We start from the raw sequence: 21,125 nt of genomic DNA, 5'->3' as shown, positions 1-21,125 counted from the left end.
GGACACACATGGGACCCACAGCAGGATGTGGCAAGGCCTGGCTCCTTCTGCTCCTCCGCTTCCTTTGGGACACGCTTGTGGTGCCAGGTGTCAGTATCCTCCCTTCTCCCTGCTCAGGACGCTTCCATCTCGGGGGGGGGGGCCACGGCTTGCTTGCCCCCTCACCAGGTGAGGCACAGGTGGACCACTTCCTTGTTTGGGTGATTACTGGTAAAACTGCTATAAACATCCACTTACAAGTTTTTGTGTGAACATGAGTCTCATTTCTCTTGAGTAGTACCTACTTGGCAAATGGTGGGATTGTCTGACAAGTGCATGTTTATCAAGAAACTGCAAACCAACCTCCAAAGTGGCTGTGCCTTTGTTTCCATTTTAAAGCATCCAGAGAGGCCACCACTCTCCGCAAGCTTCTCCTCGCTAGTCCTGCCCATCCACCTGGCTGCTCCCACCCAAGTCCACAGACCAGCCTGGATGCCGCAGCGTTTCCTCGGGCCCCTTCTTTGGCTGCACATTCAGCCTCCTACCCTGGTCCCAGGGCCCTCCTCCCTGGCCTGCTTCCTACATGGCAACAGGAATGATCCTGAAAAGTCAAACATGTCAGGGGTCTTTCTTGCTCCCATCACACTTGGAGTCAGCAGATCCCAGCCCAAACCCCAGCCTATTCCTCCTCCCTGGCTCTAACTGGCCCAGCCCCAGTGGCCTTCCCTTTCTCCTCCAGCCACAGAGCACCAGTCCAGGGTTGCCCTGCCTGGGAAGCTTGTCCCCCAGATCATGGCAGCAAGAGAGGAAAGCTGGTACTCAGGCAGTGCCCATGTGCCGGGCACTGCCACAGGCGGTTGCCTACTTCTTACCCGTGGCTTTATGATCATCAGCTCCATTTTACACAGGAGAAGACAGGCGCAGAGAAGTTAGGGCAGCCAAGGTCTTCAGAGTCCTCAGTTGCCCTCTCTGAGTGGCTCCAGGACTGGCATAGGGTCATGCCCAAGAGGACCCCTAGCTTTCATTCCCTGCTGTTCACTTGTCCATGGCATTCATAGTGTTTATGGCTTCTGGGCCAAGCACAAAGGGAGTGCCCTGTATCGACCATGAAGTGAAACCCACGACCCACCATGGCAGCCTCCAAACAAGTGCAGGGTGAAGGCCTTGGACTGTCCTGGTGCTCCGTAGACAGCACCCCATCTTCCCTCAGGCCCAGCGGACTTGGGGGCAGGGGGTTGGGGTGGGCAGGAGTGCTCTGACTCTGAGGTTCAGTACCAGATTCAAGAAATTACTCTGGCCCAGCCCAGCCCCTGTGGCCTGAACTCCCTCAGGGTCTGGGGTAAGCCTCGGGGCACGTGCATTGGGAAATGAGAAGCGTTCAATCTCAACGGCACCTCACTCTCAGAGTTTTGCAATTTCCTCCTTTACAGACAAGGGTGAGCAGTGCCCAGTGATTGCTATCCTGTTGCCCACAGATCAGGAGGCATTCCCAAGGCCTGTGACGTTGCTGGCCCCCTTGGGAGGGGCTGCGTTCACCAGCCAGGGATGCAGGGGCCATCAGCATGTCCGTGAGGAAGTAGGGCCATTGGTATACCACCAATGTATTTGTTCATATTTTGATAACTGCATTTCAATAAAACAGATTTCCTTGGAAACTCTGTGTTTTACTTTTCGCTTTTTGAAATGTTATTCTGACAACACAGTGGATCCCGGTCAGTGGGTCCCTAATCTGAGGCTGGAGTTGCTTGTGTGGCCCACTCCCCAGCACCTCTGGCATTAGCTGTGCAGAGGAGCCCTGGGACCCCTTGTGGACCCTGTCTCTTCCTGCTCCCGGTCACTGGTGGTTACCTCCCTACCCTGCCCTGCAACAGGGTCCCCGGCACCCCAGGGATGAGCCCACACTGCACCGACTCTGGCTTGGAGGTCCTTTTACATCTTGGAGCAGCTAAGGATTTACTGAGCGCCTACTGGGTGCTGGCGCTTGCAGTTCTGGGGGCTGGGATCCAGCCATGGACAAAGCAGAGCAAAAAGTCCTGCTATCAAGGGCTGACATTCCGGGGTAGGCAAGGCAGCCACGATGTGGCTATGGTGGAGGCCAGGGAGGGTCTGGGAACAGGACTGAGGCTGGGCCCTGCACAGGGTCCTCAGGCTCTCAGTGACCCGCCCACCCCAGCCAAGCCTGCTATCTCCCACCACAAGGTCTTTGGTTGTGCCTGTCCCTCTCCCTGGGAAGCACTTCCCCGTGTGGCTGGCAAACACCCACTCATCCCGCAGATCCCAGAGGAACTGTCACTTCCTTTGGGAGGTCCCCGGTCCCTCCAGCCAGGCCTCCCTGCCTCGGACGTAGCCCCTGCATGTGTCCCGCTGGAGCCCGGGACCACGATGCTCTGTATCTCCTTGCTGCAGTGGACATCGTTGGGGCCACCCAGATCCGGATCCTGGGAGGAGTGCCCGTCTCCCCACTACCCTTCTCTGGAGAATAGTCCTGGATCCATAGGGGCCACCTCCTCTCCCAGGGTGGCTGCAGGCGAGGGCTGACTGATGAGCGCAACAGCCGTCCCCGCCGCTCCCCCCAACCCCACCTAAGGAGGACAACCCCTTGCCCCTCTTCACACTCCTCGGAGTGCCAGACAGTGATGGGCTCCAGTGGCACCCACATTCCTCCTCAGCTCCTTCCTGCCCGGGCTGCTCCCCTCTCCCCTATCCTTCCTCTGCACCAGAATCCCCACTTCTAGAGGACTCGGGCCCAGACTGTTGCTCACCATCTGCTGGGCCTGGCTTCCTTCCCACCTGGCCCCTGACGCCCACAGTGGTGGCTCATAAATACTTGTTGAAGGAATGAATGGAGCTCTTGTTCCGTAGAGGGAAACTGAGGCCCAGTGTTGGCCAGTCATAAACACTTAAGGGCAGAGTCCAGAAGCCAGGCCATCCAGGTCCCAGTCCAGCTATGGGTGAAAGGGGGGCCGCCTTCTATGTTTTCTTGGCAGCACGGAGGAGAAAAGCGGGTGGAGTACTCAGAACCTTCCATGGGCTCAAGTCGCCTTCAGCACAAAAGCCCTCACCGGCTCTGTTCCTGGTTTCCAGTTCCAGCTGCCCCAGGCTGGGCTGCTCTCCCCTGGGCGTGGCCGGTGGCTGGGCCCCAACCAGGCTGGGTCAGCAAAAAGGGGGCCTCAGGTGGCAAGACCTGTAGAGCCCTCTGTGTGGGAGAGACGCCTGCAGGGCCCACACTCCCCATCCAAGCACATATGGAGCTCCTCCGTGCCCTGCTCCTGGCTCTGGGCACCAGTGGGGAACGAGAGACAGTCCCTGCCCTGCAGAGCTCGCAGCCTGGTGAGGGCAGCAGACAGCAAGCCTGGGGGTGACGGCTGCCTCCGGAGGGAGCATCTGCCATCCCTCACACTGGGTCCAGGAAGCTCTAGACTCGAAAATTGAGGGGCTGGATCTGCTGAGACCCGAGGGGAAAGTGTCAGGCAGAAGGAAGGCATGCACGAAGGTCCTGGGGTTGGGGGACATGTGGAATGTCAAGGAACTCAAGGGACAGGGTGCCTGCAGCAGAGGGGCAGGAGCGGGAGGGAGAGCAGGGAAGGGTGTGCTGCACGGGACGGGCTTGCAGAGGTGAAGCGGGCGGGGAGCAACTGGGATTTTATTCCCAGTACTGGGGAGAAGCCAGGGAGGGTTTCAGGCAGGGGGCTGCAAGACCTGATTCTGGTTGTAAGATCACTCTGGGCTGGGGGCGGTGGCTCACGCCTGTAATCCCAGCACTTTGGGAGGCCGAGACAGGCGGATCACAAGGTCAGGAGATCGAGACCATCCTGACTAACACGGTGAAACGCCGTCTCTACTAAAAATACAAAAATCAGCCGGGGGCGGTGGCGGGCGCCTGTAGTCCCAGCTACACGGGAGGCTGAGGCAGGAGAATGGCGTGAACCCGGGAGGCGGAGCTTGCAGTGAGTGGAGATCGCGCCACTGCACTCCAGCCTGGGTGACAGAGCGAGACTCCATCTCAAAAAAAAAAAGAAGATCACTCTGGTGCTGGATGAAGAGTGAGCTGAAGGGGGTGAGGTGTGTCCTTGGGGGCCCCCACTGCTGTTGGGGAGCACATGGACAGCTCTGATCTGGGCTGTGATTCCTTCCGAGTTGTGGGGGTCCTCCCTGCAGACTGGTTTTAGGAAGGGCAAAGTGGAGATGAGTCCAGGGCAGGCTCCAGCTGGGGCATCCCTCCACTGGCCGAGACCACAGCCCAGCCCTGGTCACCAGCAGGTGGAGGCCCTGAGGTGTCCAGTGCCCAGCAGGGTGGCAGCATCTGGGTCAACTGACCCAAGGGCCCAGGGCCTGGCTTAGATCCCAGCTTGAGGAACTATGCTGTGAGGGCCTCGAGCAAGTCCCTTTGCTTCCCTCAATGAACCTCCTCTAAAACATGTTAGCAGGGCCTCTGAGGCCTGCTGACAGGGTCCAGCTCAAGATCAAGGGCGGGGCCCGACAGACCTCAAACTTCAAGTCCGCAGACGCTCAATGAACACTCACAAGCTCTCCAACCCCATGCCAGCTCTACCCGTTTTAAAGCAGATTCTGAGTTGGGCTCACGTCATCCCTGGAGAGGCAGGGAAGTGCACAGAAGTCATGCAGACCTGGGGTTAGGCCTGGGCTGTGTGTTCTTGCTGTGACCTTGAGCCAGAGCAGCGCCTCTGCGTGTCCCTCAGGAAGGCAGGCAGTGCCAGTGCAATCTGACTTAGCAGGAGGCAGGCACCGAGGAGCACTCACTATGTCAGGGTTCTTTCTCCTTCTTTCCAACAAATCTGCAAGCTGGCCATTCTTATGAACACCCCCTTTTTGCAGATGGGGAGACCGAGACCGGAAGGGGAAAGTAATTCACTGGCGGTCCCCCAGCAAATGAGTGGCCTGGATTCTGACCCAGCGTCCTTTGCAGCATTCGCACAGCCAGGACAGAGCACCTAGAGACTCTATGATAAATATTTGTTGAGCACCAACTGGGGCCAGGGCCTCATGCCTATCAGTCAGGGCCGTGGGAATGGCCCGGAGGTCTTGAGTGGAGTGGAGACAGATGCCACCATGTTTTGGCCCCAGTTGGCTTAGATTCTGCTACTGGGGTCCCAGGAGGGCTCCAGAGTCAGACAGGAGGTCCCCACCAAACCCAAGCCACCTCCAGGGTCCCCCTGTCATCCCAAGTCCAACCCAAGGGAATTCCCACTGGGAAGCCTTCATGACCCTCTAGGCTCTGGCACCCAAGCCCCTTCTCCACGTTCTGCCATGCACGGCACCATCACCCGGGAATGACTCGGGCAGGGGATTCTTATCTGGGGTTGTCTGGAATCATCATCTAAATCCTGCAGAAAGAGGGTTCCCCGAGTCCTTTGCTGACGCAGAGGAGTGGAGAACTCCCCACTCACATAGTTTGGGAAGGGAAGGAATTCTCTCCCCACAAGTCCTTACTGAAGACCTTGGAGATCTGAGCCTGAGCTTCAAGGTACAGATGAAAGTCTAGTTTCCAAAAAATAGGCCATGTGTGTTCCCCCACCCCACCCCAGGCTTGTCTCGTCACCTCAGTGGAGACACCAGCATGCTCTGAAACTCCTCAGCCCCTGCCTGCTACAAGCTGGAGCAGGGCTTCCCCTCCTGGGAAAGGAGTTGCCCGTCTCAGGTCAACTGAGGAGGTCAACTGGGGCTGGGGAGGGCGCTGCTGTAACAGCAGGCACCCAGCACATCTTTGCAGAAGGAAGACAAGGCGGGAGGCTCGGCCCCGCCACCTGGGAGGGGTGACATCATGGGACAAGCCCTGTGTGCTTGCTGGAGACCACTGGGAGCTGTGAGGAGGCTGAGTTCTGTTTCACCTCCCAACAGCTGCCGCCATCACCCATGCCCCACCCTCACCCATGAGGAAGCCCCAGGAACCCCCAACCCCAAGGCAGAGGCTGAGGAAGCCGGGCGGACGCCCAGCACGCTGTGGAGCCATGCAGGGGAGCTTCAGAAAACACATCCCGACACAGGGGACCTCAAAGAGATCAAAATGCATTTAATGTGGTCTAGTCTCATCGCCTACGTCTTTAGATACTGCTATGTATTGAAAATAACATGAAAATTCTCCAGTTTCACCATTTAAAATAATTTGACATTCTTTGACCTCACGCAGGGCAGACACCCTGTACAGGGGCCTCCCAACAGTGGCTCCTCCCCGCCCCCCAGGACCCTCTGGGCGGGGACCAGGCAGCACAGCACCAGCAGAGGCTCAGGGGGCGGCCACCGTGCTCTGAGCAGCAGGCACAGGCTGCGCACAGACACACACTCAAGTACACGGGTTCACATGGGCACACACACAGCCTCCTACACACAAGCCGGATGCACACGCTCACCTCCAGGTGCCTCATCCTGGAACACAAGCTCCGCTCAGGCGCAGACGTGCGTAATCAGGGCAGAGGGTTGGGGACCGTGGGGTTCAACTGTGCCAGTGCCCACCCTCATGGGTAGGTGCCCACCCTCACAGGAAACTTCCACACGGACACACCTGTGGGTAGACAGACACAAAACCACCTGCATACACACACACACGTATAGATCACATATCTGTATTACTAACCCAGTCATACACGTGAAGAGCCGAGTGTGCATGTGTGCGCCACACATGTATGCTATGCAGGCTCACACAGGCACATGCCTCCACACACACACTCCCCAGGGGCCAAGTCTTCCTCGCTCCTGGCTCATCCCATCCGCCCTCCCGCTTCAAGTGCACTAAAGAGGGAGACTATTTTGGTCTTTAGCACAAGCAATAAATAAATAAATAAATACAGGGGAAGGAAGAAAGAGGGCAGGAGAATCAAGCATCTGCCTGCCTTTGGGGAGACGAGGTGCTGGGGCTGCTCTCCTGCAGGGTGGGGGCTGGGAGGCAAGGGCACAGACCTCCAAGAGGGCCAGGGGGTGGGCCTGGGGCCCCTGGACTCAACTCTGGGTCAGGGGAGTAGAAGGCTGGCTCACTGGCCCTGGGAGGGCACAGGCCCCTACACCAGCACCAAGTGACCAGGGTCACCACTGTCCCTCAGCATGGCCATCAGGGAGGTGAAGGGTCAAGCTCTCCGCTGCCAACTTCACCCCAGCACCCAGGGCTAAGGCTGAGAAAGCCCCTCAGGCTTCGGGGCCAGGCCTGGGAGCAGGAACCGGCTGAGGCACCCCCGGCAGACCCCGAGAGGAAAGAGCTGTCTCGACGGAATCTTCTATGCCAGAAATGAGTGTGGGGCTGAAGCTGGGGCAGGATGCTGAGTCGGGCCTACTCCAGGGTGTAGGGGCCGGGTGTCTTCACTTCCATGGCCCCAGACCTCAGGGCTGAGTCTTCAGCTGCTGAGGAGCGGAGGAGGTGGAGGGAAGAGGCAGACGCCCCCACCGCAGGCCCCCGGCCCCTCTCTGCCTCCCGCACCCCAGCTGCTCACTGCATGACCCCCTCTGCTCTCTGCCTCAGCTTCCCCACTTGGGCCAGAGTCCTTGGTGCCTTCTGGCTCTGAGCTGTCTCCGGGGCAGAGTTGGAGCAAGAGACACATCCTTTCTGATTACCAGCTTCTGGAGAGGTCCGACTAGAGAGCAGTTTTTCTCCGCGGTCCTGGGAAGGGCCTGGCTCCATCACAGACCTGACCCAACCAGCTACCATGAACAAGATGGAGTGGCAGAGCCAGCGGTGACAACAAGGGGACCCCAAACCTCTTCCTGATGAGGGTGCCACAGTGCCTCGACCTGGGGGAGGGTGGTGGAGGAGCGACCCCGGAAGCCTCGGCAGGAATTCTGTTCCGTGGCTGGTTTCTGATTCAGCTTTGAATGGGCGTGGCACTCCCTGGTCATCCCAGTTGATGGGAGGGGGTGATGATTCCTCTCCTTTCCTAAGATCTTTCCTCTGCCATTCAGCGCTGACCAGGGCCTGGCTGTGCCCTGCCTGGACTCCGCTGTGCTGCCCCAGGTGAGAGAGGGACACGACGTGGTCCTATGGCAGGCAGACCTGGCCCCTGCCACCTTCACAAGGCAGACAGAGGGGCTGGAGGAAATTCAGCAGTGGAGGTACGGGCGGGGAGGGGTGGGACAGGGTCAGGGAGACGAGCGAGCCCAGAAAGAACAGGACAACCCGGAGTCTCTAAGGCACGACTCACACTCTGGGCCCGGTGGGGACAGGGCTGCCAGCTTCCTCCTAGCCTGGGATCCCGACTTCCCTTCCAAGGAGCCATCGCGGCCTATGGCTCCTAACCACCCCTCGCTGTGGAAGGGGTGGAGGCCTGGACAGAAACGGAGAGAGAAGCAAAATAGGAAAATCGAGGGTCGGGGGAGGAACCCTCGAAGGTAGGTCCCATGCCTGGCCCTGAGACGCATCTCTAAGGTACAAAGTCAAACTCTAAAAGCTCAAACCAGTTTCTTCCCAGCCCCCACCCACCACCCCAATGACAGTAGAAAGCTTTTCTTATGATCATTAACATGGTCTTGATTTTTCTATCACAAACAGAGCCTAGCTGGTTCGTGAGCTCGACGAAGTGCGGTCCCAGAGCACCCTGCTTGCCCAGGGACTGCGGTGCCCACACACACAGGGAGAGGCCAGTCCCACCTCGGGGAACCCTCTGGAGCCTCCAGCCAGCTGCTGCATCCTGGCAGACCCATGGAATTCTAATTGTTCTTTTTGCCCCCTATGAATTAAAAAATTTTTTTCAATTGCATGGTAATTTTTTTTTTTTTTGTAAACAGTCTCACCCAAGCTAAGGTCGAGAAAGCTGAAACCCGGTGTTTCTCCCCAAGTTAAAAACCAGCAAGGAGCACCGCAGCCGGACAGCCTTGGACAGCAGAGGCTGGGCCCACCATTGAGCTGAGCTGCTTCCCCGCAGGCTGCAGCTCCATCTTCAGGCAGAAGCCCTGGCCCCCGTGGCCTGGACCCCCAGGAGGCCACTTCTTTGCCCTGAGCCTGCGATAGCCTCTGAGGCCGGGGGCTGCCGCTCTGGCTGCCCCCTCTCCGGCCAACCTTCTGAGGCTGTTGCAAAGAAACATAAAACGACTAAAACGCTACTGAGTCTGCAACCCAGGGCACCGGGCCCGTTCTGCTCAAACCCGGGGCCCCTGAGCGATGGCGGGGCCTCTCCCCGGCTGGGGGTGGATGCTGCATGTTGGCCAAGGCTGGCTCAGATCTCTGACTCCCTTCTGTAGGGCCGCTGCTCCAGGGCCCCGCTGCCAGCCTGGAGTCTGTCAAAGTCATGCCTGGCCTGGGGGCTGAGGCCGTCCCGGCTTCGGCCATCCTGGTCTCCGTCCGCCTCATCCTCCTCGTCACGGCTCAGGAAGGCCAGTTCGTTCTCGTAGCAGAAGGAGTTGGCACTGGGCAGCAGGAACTTATTCTCCACCAGATCCTTCGCGCTGCAGCGAGGCGTAGAGGGCACCTCATAGGTCTTGTGGAAGTGCGAGTAGTCGATCTTGTACTGGTTCTTCTCCTCAAAGAGCACGGGCTCGAAGCGGTGGCCCCACAGGATCTCGTTGGCCAGGTAGGAGCTGCGGGCCTGGGTGGTCATGGCTGTGGCCTCCACCATGCCTTCCAGGATGACCACTATCTCAAAGTCGTCTGTCTCCAGGTCCTGCCGGCTGATGCCGAACAGCGGGCTGGCCTCGTCAATCTCGTGCAGGATGGTGATGGGCGACACGAGAAAGATGCGGTCCAGGCCCTTGTCGAAGCCCACATCGATGTCGATCTGGTCCAGCGGGATGTACTCGCCCTCCTCGGTGACCCGCGGCTTGATGAGCTGCGCGCGCACATGGGCCTCCACGATGTGGCTCTTGCGCAGGTTGCCCACGCGCCACATGAGGCAGAGCTTGCCGTCACGCAGGGCCACCACGGCGTTGTGGCTGAACAGCAGCGTCTGCGCCCGCTTCTTGGGCCTCGCCATCTTGGCCATGATGGCACCGATCATGAAGGAGTCGATGATGCAGCCCACAATGGACTGGGCCACCACCATGAAGACGGCCACCGGGCACTCCTCCGTCACACAGCGCAGCCCGTAGCCAATGGTGGTCTGCGTCTCGATGGAGAAGAGGAAGGCCGCCATGAAGCCATGCACCTGCATCACACAGGGCGTGCGGCCGCGGCCCTCGGCCGGCTCCAGGTCACCGTGGACCACAGCGATGACCCAGAAGATGACGCCGAACAGCAGCCAGGAGGCGAGGAAGGCCAGCGAGAAGATGAGCAGCATGTAGCGCCAGCGGATGTCCACACAGGTGGTGAACATGTCAGCCAGGTAGCGCTGTGACTTCTCGTCCATGTTGGCGAACTCAATGTTGCACTGGCCGTTCTTCTTGACGAAGCGGTTGCGGCACCTGCGCCGCGTGTGCACCTTGCCGTTGCCGAAGCCGTTGGCGCCTGACATGGTGACCAGGTGCAGCCCGTCCTCCTCCGATGACACGATGCTGTAGGGGTTGGCCCGGCTGGCCGCGGTCATCCCGGGGGTTGGAGGACCCTGGCTTGCCCCCAGGCTACCTCCAGGCAGAGCGGCTCCTGCAACAGAGAGGAGGGCATGTCTGGCTGGGCTGGTGGCTCCAGGCTCCTCCACTCCCATCCCAGGGCCCCCGGACATGACTGGAGGACACTTCCACCCTGATTGACCCATGAGTGCTCTGGTCTTGCCTAAGCCAGCTCCCCACTCCACCTTCCCAGTGCAAGTGGCCACCCACTTTGTCCCCCCAGCAACTCCAGCCAGAAACCTCAGCTCCACACCTCACTCCCACACCGAGGGCTCTGAAGAGTCTATTTAGGATCTGACCCTTTCTGCCACCCTCAAGGCCTGAATCTCACCAGTGCCTGCCCAGCCAGTTCGGGGGACACCATGCCAGCCTCTCTGCCTCTACCCGTGGCCCCCCAGTCTCCATGCCAGCCATGGAGAGCCTATGGAAGCTGAGTCGGTGCCTGTCCCTCCCCTGCTCAATGCCAGAGGCTCCCCAGGACATGCAGGACCTGCACAGGGAAGCCACTGACCCCTCAGACCTCACCTCCCAGCCTCCTCCAGCAGATTTCCCTTCCGACCACAGCCCCTGGCCCCAGGCTGTAACTCAAATCCACCCTGGACACCCTCCCCCAAGACATCCTGCCACTGCCTCACCACCTTGGCACCAGAGGTCTCCCTGTGCCCCAGGTAGACCCATGTCCCATCCCCGCTATAGCCACCGCACTGCCCTTTCTGAGGGCACAATGGTGGCAGCAATAACAATGTAGCCGGGGGCACTCACCCATCAACCCCACCCTGAGACCACCACTCCCCAAGGGCGGCACGTTTTCTTTTTCTTTTCTTCTTCTTTGTTTTTTTTAAGACTGAGTCTTGCTCTTGTCACCCAGGCTGGAATGCAATGGTGCGATTTCAGCTCACTGCAACCTCCGCCTCCTGGGTTCAAGCGATTCTCTTGCCTCAGCTTCCTGAGCAGCTGGGATTACAGGCCTGCGCCACCACATCCAGTTAATTTTTGTATTTTAAGTAGAGACGGGGTTTCACCATGTTGACCAGGCTGGTCTCGAACTCCTGACCTCAGGCGATCCACCTGCCTCAACCTCCCAAAGTGCTGGGATTACAGGTGTGAGATGTTTTCTATTTTGCTTCCTGTTGTCCCTCCTAGGGCCTAGAATGGGGCCTGCCACCCCTGTCACCACCCACTTTGAATACCCCAAGCTGGGTCCCACCACCCTCCTGATACCCACACGCCCCAACCTACAGTGTCCACCCACATGCCATGCTTGCAGCTTCTTGGTCACCAGCAGTGCCAAGGAGGGTCAGATCTGGCACCCAGACATGGGCGCTCCCTGGCTGACCTCAGTCGAGGGCCCTCCCCAGCCCCTGCTTCCCATGTCTCTAAGGAAGATTGCAAGGCTACCACCCTGGCATCTGGGCAGTGTTCAGGGGTGTCACCTGTTCCCAGGACCGCCCTCAGCTCACTGCAGGCAGCGCCTGGCTCCAGGCCAGCCTACTGCACATTCAGGCACCCCAAGACAGGCTCTGCAGCAGGGCATCCATGCCAGCCAGAACAAAGCCTGCTCTCAGCCACCGACGTGTCCACACCCAGGACACACAGGCTGCACTGCCCCCACTAAAGGCCCCACACTGGCCTATCAGTGACAGGCTAGGGCATCTGCAAGCTGGGGGCTATGGCACCGCCTGGCCCGCAGCCGCATCCGGATGGCCGCCTGCCTCGGCTAGGCTAGGCTGGAAGCAGGGAGACCTGGGCCTTCCAGCACTAGCCCCACACTGAGAAGCTGGACAGGCCCACCCTTCCCCGCTCACGGGGACCCAGCACCCCCAGTCCCAGTCCAGTCACACCATGACCTCAGAGCTAGACAGAGCCTTGCCCCTTGCATACCTGCAGCCACGTTACTCAGTTACGAAGACACTGAGGCCCCAAGAGAAGGTCCTAGGGGGCTGGGACCACTGCGGACCGGGCGCTGCACACAGCCTTCTGCCGGCCTCTCAAGCCCTCCAGGGAGGGGTGGGCCACCCTGCTTTACAAACAAGGACCTGGAGGCCCAGAAGCCAGAATGGCCTTGCCCCAGTCCCACAGGCAGGAGGCAGCAATCCCAGGATTCAGCTCCAGTCTGGGTGACCCAGCTTCTGGCCACGCCCACACTAGTCCCGGCCTCAGAGCAGGCGCGGCCTCTGACCTCTGCTCCAAACACCTGAGCAACAGGTGACGGTGGAGCCGCCTGCCCAGCCAGGCTGTAGAACACTCCTGAGGGCTGCACCGGTTGCTGAGCCCCGAGCTGGCCAGTCCGAGCAGCACACAGCAACTGCCACCTGAGAGAGATCCAGGGAGAGCAGGCGGGGTCCTGAGCGCCTCGGGGAGCAGACCCACAGGAGTTGCTCTCAGATCATCTTCTCAACAACCCGGGGGTGCAGGTTCAGAGAGGTTAAGTGACTCCCCCCAGGCCACACAGCCATTAAGCAGGACAGCTGAGATTTAAACCACCTCTAGCGCAGTCTCCCACCATGGGCCCCCAAGCTCTGCAGCGGGCACCTCTCCTCACTCTGCCGTCCTCCCCCAACACCGCTGCAGCTGACCACCTCACCATGACGCTGAGGAGCTGGGACGCAGGGCCGGATTGGTGGACACTGCTTCTGCCTGGGCCAGGAGGTGGGGAGCCGGTGGCAGGGGGGACCCCTGAGGCTGTGCTGGGAAGGGGGCTCAGACCCAGATTCCTGGGAGGCAGCCAGGGCCGGGGCACTGAGACGCCGGCGTGAGGCCACCAGCTGACAGGGGCTGGATTTGTGTGGCCCAGGGGCCTTGAGGGACTTCCAGCGGGTCATGGTTGCTCCAGCCCCTGCTCGGAGCAGCTCAAAGCCTGCAAGGAACAGAATCACAAGAATCAAAGGCCAGAGAGCCCGGTCTGCACGTGCTCCCAGCAGCTGGCGGCCTCGAAACTGGCCAGCTACCAGACTGGTGAGGGTGCTGCCACAGCTCCTGGCATCTCTGCCAGGGCTGAGCACCCCGGACCTGCCCAGACGGTGTCGCACAGGCCTGGAAACCCCCACTTCTGTTGACATTCCTCTCTGTGTGGTTTTACCACACAGAGACCATCAACAAGGTCAAGTTCACGCCCCACTCCCTCATTTCCCAGAGCCAAAAACTAACAGACACTTGTCCCAGGACCCTGGAAACTGAGCAGAAGAGAGAGTTGAAGCCCAGAATGTCAGTCCTCAGCCTCACACAGCCCTGCTCTGCCGTGTGTGCGTGTGTGAGAGAGACAGAGACCCTCCCCGGGGGTGCTGGGAGCTCCCCTCACTGGGTACTTGGTGAATCCAGCACCATGAAGACAGACCCAGAAGGGGACCCTGGCATAGAAACCCCAGCACCACAAGTTAGACAATGTCCCAAGAACACTCCTGCATAAACACAGGCGTGGCAAGAAGTTACACAACCATGCGGCCTTTAAGGACGCAATTTAAAAAATATAGGACAATATCCTCCACCAGGGACACATAGGCCTTTTTGGCTCCTGCTCAATGGGGTGCATATGGTGAAATCAGACAAGACATGAAATCAGAGAATTTGTTTTGCTGCAAGAGGGCTTTTAGCAAGCAAGGAGGCCGGCTCCCCATTTCACAGATGGGAGAACCAAGTCCAAAAGAGAAAAAGAGACTTGTCCCAGGTCACAAAGGAATTCGAGGGCCGGGACAAGGTGCTCACTCCTAAAATTAGGATTGTCTTTCGCAGACACCCAGGTTGGCCTTCCAGGGTCCCATGGTCGCTGGGAGGGGAATGGGAGAGGGGTGCTGGGGTACACTACCTGAGCTAGACAAGGCGGTTTCAACACCAAGGGGCGTGAAGCAAACCCAGCAGGCAGAGAGCAGGCAGTGGGGAGAGAGCACAGGCCCGGCAGATCCCCGGAGATCCCTGCTTTTCTGCTGGCCACAGTGCCTACAGATGCAGCCTCCCAGCAACCAGTCCACTTGAAGAATGGACCAGGGCCTGGGCTGGGAGCTTTTAGAGAGGATGCCAGACGGCAGCTGCCACGTGACCTAAGGGTAGGGTCCAGGAGTCACCGGGAGGTGCTTCCGGATGGAGCTGGATACCCCATGCCCACTGCCCTGAGGCCCTGGGCTTCTCAGGTTTCGGTGACATCCGGGAGGAGCCCAGGGCGAGGCCTGGACTCACATTCCCAGACACCAAGAAAACACTGACCGGAAGGGAGAGTGCAGGGGCCTGCACCACCCAGGCTAAGACATAGGGACTCAGAGCGGGAGGCGCCATCAGCCCCCATCCCCCACGCAGAGACTGTTCAGCTAGCTGGGGCGCCTCCCGAGGCACGAGCACAGCACTCAGTATCTATCAAGTGCTTACTATCTGCCAGGTGCTCTTCTAAGAGCTTTAATAAACTGATTCATTTACTCCCTACCATCACGCTGTAACTAGTATCCCCATTTTCCAGATGAGCAGACAGAAGCTCAGAAAGACTGAGTCACTGTGAGGGTCACACAGCCTTTCAGGAGTGAAGCTTCCAGACTAGGCTGTGAGGGCAAAACCAGTGCCCCACAACACCAACACTGGAGGCCTGACTGTGTGCGTGGCACTGCAATCCTTTTGGTCCCAAGCCCCTGCAATCCCAGGTGGTAATGAGATGTAGACTGCCGCAAATCAGCACTCAAAAGCACAGGTTCAAGGGCCCTCACCAGCACTCCGACCCACAGCCATTCACCCTCATTCGGAGACGTGGCACTCAACCTCATGATCGAGCCTCACCGTTCGAAGACCCCTCAGAGATCACTCCGGGCAGGGAAGGCTGGCACACGCCCCCCGCCCAAGGTGCCTGCTCCAGCCTCGCCCAGGCAAGCACCATTCCTCAGCCACAGAGCTTCATCCACTGCATCCAGGGCAGCTCAGAATCTTTCCTAATCCAGTCACCATTCATCAGATGCAGCACGGGGGCCTGGAAAGCCCAGCCCTTCCTCTGCAGATGGGGAGACTGAGGCTCTGAACCAGTGAGAGGCAGGGCTGGTTGCAGGGTTTGGGGCTTTCCCTCATGTCAGGCCCTGTCCGGGGTGTAGGATCACAGGGAGGCTAGGCTGGGCACAGGCAGCCAGGAGGGGCACTCCTGGGGGGCACTGCCAGAGTCAGGAGTGGGGGGCAAAGACGTGCTGGGCACCCTGGGGGCAGTGAGGAAGCTTGGCTGGATGGGGGAGAGCCCAGGCTGATGTGGAGGGGAGAGGGAGAGTTGGGGGTTGCATTCCTAAGTCTCATAATCTTAGAGGAAGATGATGACCTCTTGCACCCAATCCCCTTTCCAGGCCAAACTTTCCCACCAGAGACTCAGCTGGCCTCTGTCCACCAAGCTAACCCATGGCCCACAAACATTTGGGTCCAATGCCATGCTGGCTTCCCATGCCAAACGCAGGCTAGGCCTGAGGAGAGAAGTAGCAGCAACACATCACTGTGTGTGGGGCATGGGGTGGGGGGTGCCCTGCTAGTATCCCAGGCCCTTGCCATCTCAGGCCCACCTGTCTCAATTCCTACACCAACCACAGTGCTTCTCTGCCCAAAAGCTGTCTCTAGCCATGGGCATGCTCTGCCATTCAGAGGGCAGGCTGGGGAGCTGATGCTGCCAGGACAGCTTTTGGTCAGTGACTGACAGGAACAGGTGGCTGGGCCCCGGCAAGTTGCCCCTGGGAGGGGCACCACTTCCCTGGCCTCCCCATCGGGACTGGGCTCCAGTGCCCCAGCAGTAACTGTATCAATGACATGCCCTTTATTACCTCCTTCTCTTTCTCACCTCATTTCCTTACTCCTGAGATCACCTCCCAGGAAACTACTTGCGCTGGAATCTTTGTCTCCTGGGCCTTCCTCATAGGGTCTCTGGTAGCCTCTCCACAGCAAAGGCTCCTTAACCCTGGCATCCCCTCCTGGATGCCCCAGACATCAATTCTCCTCCTCCTCCTCCTCCCCTGGCCCCCTTTAGGATCCTCTAGCACTGGGCTTTTCCCGTTCAGGCCAGAAGCTACTTCCCACCTCGTGTGAGAGTTGATCTTGCCCAGGCCCTTCTCTGACAAAGCTCAGAGGCCCAGAGAGGCTGATGCAGGTACTAGCAAAGAGGGGCACCCAGGAAATGCTCCCCAGCCAGATGAAGGGTGAAGGACTAAGCGGCTGAATGGGATGGATGAGGAGATGGGTGGAATAGTGATTTAATTAACAGGTGGGTGGTCGGGCAGATGGGTGGATAAATTGGATTGACAGATGGGTGGGTGGACAATAGGGGTGACCAGATAGATGGACTGGCTAGGTGGGTGGAAGGGTGAGTGGATGGATGGTTGAGCAGATGAATGGGTGAGGGAATGGGTGAGGAATGGATGGCATGGGCAAGGGAATGGGTGGAGGGGTGGAGGCATGGCTGGGTGGATGGAAGGCTGAGCAGATAAATGGGTGGGGGAATGGGTGATGAATGGATGGCATGGTGGGTGGAGGGGTGAAGGATGTGCAGATGAGAGTCTGGTGGAAGGAATGCTTAGATGCACAGGAGCACATCAATGACTTCACTCTTACCTCTTGAGTTCTGTCTTCTACGTAATGGTGCTGAGTGGGCAAGGTACTGTCTTCAAGGCTGAATTAGTAGTGGCTGCCATTTCCCAGGCACCAGCTAGAGAGGATCCAGTCACTAGAACACCCTAAAGTTAACAGAGTAAAGCCAAGTTACTGCAGGAGGCGCTGCTCTTCCCAGAGGGGCTCACAAGTAAGACATAACCACATGAACCCACATTTCTGCTCACTTCCCCAGGGCTCCGCAGGAGGTGGAAGAGACTCTGGCCTGCTCCTTTGATGCCCCACACCTTCACAGCATAGCAACCATCCAGAACCAGAGAAGGGCAGAACAAGATGGGGTGTCAGAGAAAAATAACAGCTGACAATTATTGTGTGCCTATTGCATGCCAAACACTATAGTAGGCAGTTTACATACATCATCTCACATAATCCTCACAATCCTACAAGGTTGGAACTATTGTTGTTACTATTCCAGAGAAGTAGGTAATGTGGTAATTCTCTACTGTCACAAAGGAATTCAGGCCCTCAGCTTGTATTCCTAGCCACCACCTGCAGAGCCTTCCCAATACCAACCTTGGAGCAAGTTGTGAATAGCTGGGTAGGTAAATGAATGAACAGATGGATGGATGGATGATGGAAGGGTGGGTGGATAAATGAATGCAAGGATGAATGGGTAGGTGGATGGATAAATGCATGGGTGGGTAGATGGATGAATGAATATATGGGTGGGTGGATGGATGGATGGGTGAATAAGTGGTTGGGTGTGAGGGTGGATGGCTGGATGGAGGAAAGAATGGATGAGTGGATGAATGGGTGAATGGATGAGTGGATGAATGGATAATAGGATGGATGGATGGATGGATGGATAAGTGTGAAAGTAGATGATTGGATGGATGGATGAGTGGAAGGGTAGATGGGTGGGTGACTGAGTGGATGGGTAGATGAATGAATGGAGGGATAGATGGATGAATGTGTAGATGGATGGATGGATGGATGGATGAATGGATGGATAAGTGGATAGATGGGTAATGGCTGGGTGGATGGATGGATAGATGAATGGGATGGATGGATGGATGGATGGATGGATGGATGGATGGATGGATGGATGATTGGGTGGATGGATGGGTGAGTGAATGAATGGATGGGTAAGTGGAGAAGTGAATGGATAGAGGGATGGCTGGATGGATGGGTGGGTATATGGGTGAGTGGGTGGATGAACAGATTAATGGATGAATGGGTGATGGGTGCATGGATGGATGGATTTTTGGGTGATGGATGGGTGGAGTGGATGAGTGTATGGGTGGATGGATGGACAGGTGGATGAGTGTATGGGTGGGTAGAGAAATGAACGGATAGAGGGATGGATGGATAGATGGGAGAATGGATGGGTGGGTGGATGGATAGATGGGTGAATGAATGGGTGGGCAGATAGGTGGGTAGATGGATAGATGGATGGGTGGATGGATGGATAGATGGATGGGTGGATGGGTGCATAGGTGTGAGGGTGGGTGATGAGTGGGTAGATGGATGGATAGGGTGTTTGGGCGAGTGGGATAGATGACTTGATGGATGAGCGGGTGGGCACATGGCTAACTACATGAATGGGCACACATCAGTAATTTGCCAGAGACTTGCCTTGGGTGCACACACATCCTGCATGGTCCCTGCAATCCCCAAGATGCAATTTCCCCACCTGTCAAAGGGGTACCCTGCCTTCCTATCCAGTGTGCCGTGAGAATCAGAGAAGAGGATGGTGGGAAGGGGCTCTGAGGATCTCCAAGGTAAGCCACGTGACATGCAGCTCACCTCCCCACCACCCAGCCAGGGAATTCATGGGGCCTGCCCTTTCCAAGGTTACAGCCAAGGCTGGTTTGTCACACTGGTTTTTCTGGCTGGGATTAAGCAAAGTGTTGGTGAGTCATCCCCACCTCATCAGCCTCCTGGGACAGGGGACAGTGGTTTAGAGGCACATAGACCTAGATTCAAATCCAAGCTCTGCCCCTCATAAGTTGTGTGACCTTGGGTGAGTCACTTCTCCTCTCTCAGCTTGTTCTGAAAGGGGATGGCCTGGCTGGTCTCTAGTGGCCCTTCAGTCCCTCTTCACCCTCCAAGTCCCCCAGTCCCCAGCCCCTGCTTCCCCCTCCCTCATCATCCTGGGAGCAGATGCCACAGGCCCGCACTTTGCCTCTCTCAGTCATTCCACTCTCAAAACTGATGGGGACACAGAGGTTCAGAGATGGATGGGTGGATGGACAGACAGGTGGATGAGCTGCAGAGGTTCAGAGAGGTTCTGTCACAAGCCAACGTCACACAGCTGGGAACCTCCATGGCAGGGACTTGGGTCCACGCCCTTCCTCGAGTGGGCCAACACTGTGCCCGGCCCTGCATACTCGGCAGCTGGCTGCAGTCATCCCGACACTCACAGCCCTGCCTTGGAGAGGGACAATTCTCCCCTCTGGGCAGATAGGGAAACTGAGGCTGAGAGAAGCTAAGTCACCTGCCCAGTCACCTGGAGCTGGAACTCTGAGCAGTGAAGGTGGATGTTGCCACAGGGCCATGGGAAGCCAGGCAGGGGTGGGGGCCAGAAGCGTGGGCAGCAGCCTCTCCCCACATCCTGCTGGTCACCTGGCCTGTACCAGGCTCTCCCAACCTCGTCCCTCACTCCCTACTACCTGGAAGGGGCATTCTCCAGACCACAAGTCCAGCTGGATTTGTTCTTATCTAGGAGGAAGGCAAAATTAGCTCTACTCTACACAGAGCGTACTGAGACATGGGACAGAGAAGCGACTTGCCTGAAGCCACAGGGCAGGGCAGGACCCTGTAAACAGGAGCCAGCTTTCCAGACGCCCCGGCCAGAGCTCCCACCACCTGCAAGGGCCACGGCAGCCACCACGTGAGCTCACCCTGCCAAGTGTAAGTCCCACTAATGTTTCCCGGGGTTATGGTCACAATCCTGGATGGGGAGGTGCGCTGCAGGGGCACTGCTTCCCCATGACCATGACTGAGGGCCAACAGGCCGGGCTGGCCCACAGCCTCCCGCAGGGAAGGGCAGGGCCTGAGCTGAGGCTGGGGCTGAAACTGCCCACGGAACAGGGCAAGGCACTTCCCCTTCCTGAGGTTCAGCTTCCCCTGAAAAACGAGGCTGGTGACGCCTGCCAGGCCTCCCAGAGGATGTGCCATGAAATTGAAGGCGGTGACGAAGGTGCAGGCCAGGAACTGGGCCTGGTCCCAGCGGGTCTCTGGGAGGTGGCAGCTGTCACCCTCCCTGGAGGGGTCTGGCGGCCCCCCAGCTCACTGGGGCCTGAGACTCCTCATCTGCAAAATGAGGAGACCCCACACACCTCAGGAGACTGTCCTGAGGGTAAGCCATGCCCTGGCTTCGGTGTCTGGCCCGCAGAGACTATGCAGCCGTGTGGGTCCTGCAGGCGTTCACTGTGACGGGCGTTCCTGACACCACGCGGGCACCGAGAGCAGAAACAGGCTTCCCAACCAGAAGGAAAGCTGGCTGTGCCCAAGCCTCCCTGTGGCCTGCTGGATGTCCTCAGAAACCCCCCGGGCCCGCAAGGAACCACAAGACACACAAGCCCCCAGGACAGGATCTACCTCGCTGTTCGATGCCCAAGATGTGCCTGGACCACAGAGGATGCTCAGAAAGTGGAAGCTGCAGGAACCTTGAGTGACACTGACCCCTTAGGCCCCTCACACTCTTTGGCATAAAGATGGGGGCTGGACGTATCGACCCCAAGAAGAAGCTGCACCAAGTGGCCAGAAAAGGCAGATGTCCACCCTTGAGCCCTGAGGTGAGGCCGGGTCAGAAGATTCTGGCCCCACAGGGTGGACGACAGTCACACCAAACACCAGGGAATGTTTCTGACGGTATTTTTATCTTGAGAACATCCTTCTTCACAGAGGGTGGGGGCAGGAGGGAGAGAGGATGTCCTTGGCCCCAGGCCCCTGGGAGAAGCAGGGAGCAGAGGCCCCGCAGCAGCGCCCTCTGCTGGTGTGGCCATCGCAGACACTGCCCCTGGGCTCCGGTAAGTCCCAAGAACAGGGGAGACCTGGAGGGTCTTGGGGCCCTCCTGGAACTCCTGGTTCTGCCCCAACTTGCTGTGTGACCTGGG

At 58.3% G+C, this 21,125-nt stretch overlaps 1 protein-coding gene across 1 annotated transcript in view; it reads right to left on the bottom strand.

Moving 5' to 3' along the window:
• Positions 1 to 5,990: 5,990 nt before the first annotated feature.
• Positions 5,991 to 21,125, bottom strand: part of LOC105493309 (potassium inwardly rectifying channel subfamily J member 12) — a 42,557-nt gene continuing 27,422 nt past the window's right edge. Inside the window, exons 2-3 of the mRNA XM_011760861.2 lie at positions 17,008 to 17,129; positions 5,991 to 10,492 (exon numbers count right to left, since the gene is read on the bottom strand). Of these exons, the coding sequence (XP_011759163.1) occupies positions 9,135 to 10,436 (1,302 nt within the window). The 5' untranslated portion in view covers positions 10,437 to 10,492; positions 17,008 to 17,129 and the 3' untranslated portion in view covers positions 5,991 to 9,134. The remainder of the gene's footprint in view (positions 10,493 to 17,007; positions 17,130 to 21,125) is intronic.

The sequence above is a fragment of the Macaca nemestrina genome, chromosome 17 (assembly GCF_043159975.1).
Source record: "Macaca nemestrina isolate mMacNem1 chromosome 17, mMacNem.hap1, whole genome shotgun sequence".
In the NCBI taxonomy this organism is placed as follows: domain Eukaryota; kingdom Metazoa; phylum Chordata; class Mammalia; order Primates; family Cercopithecidae; genus Macaca; species Macaca nemestrina.
The sequence above is the reverse complement of the archived record's forward strand: the minus strand, read 5'-3'. Positions and strand labels throughout refer to the sequence as shown.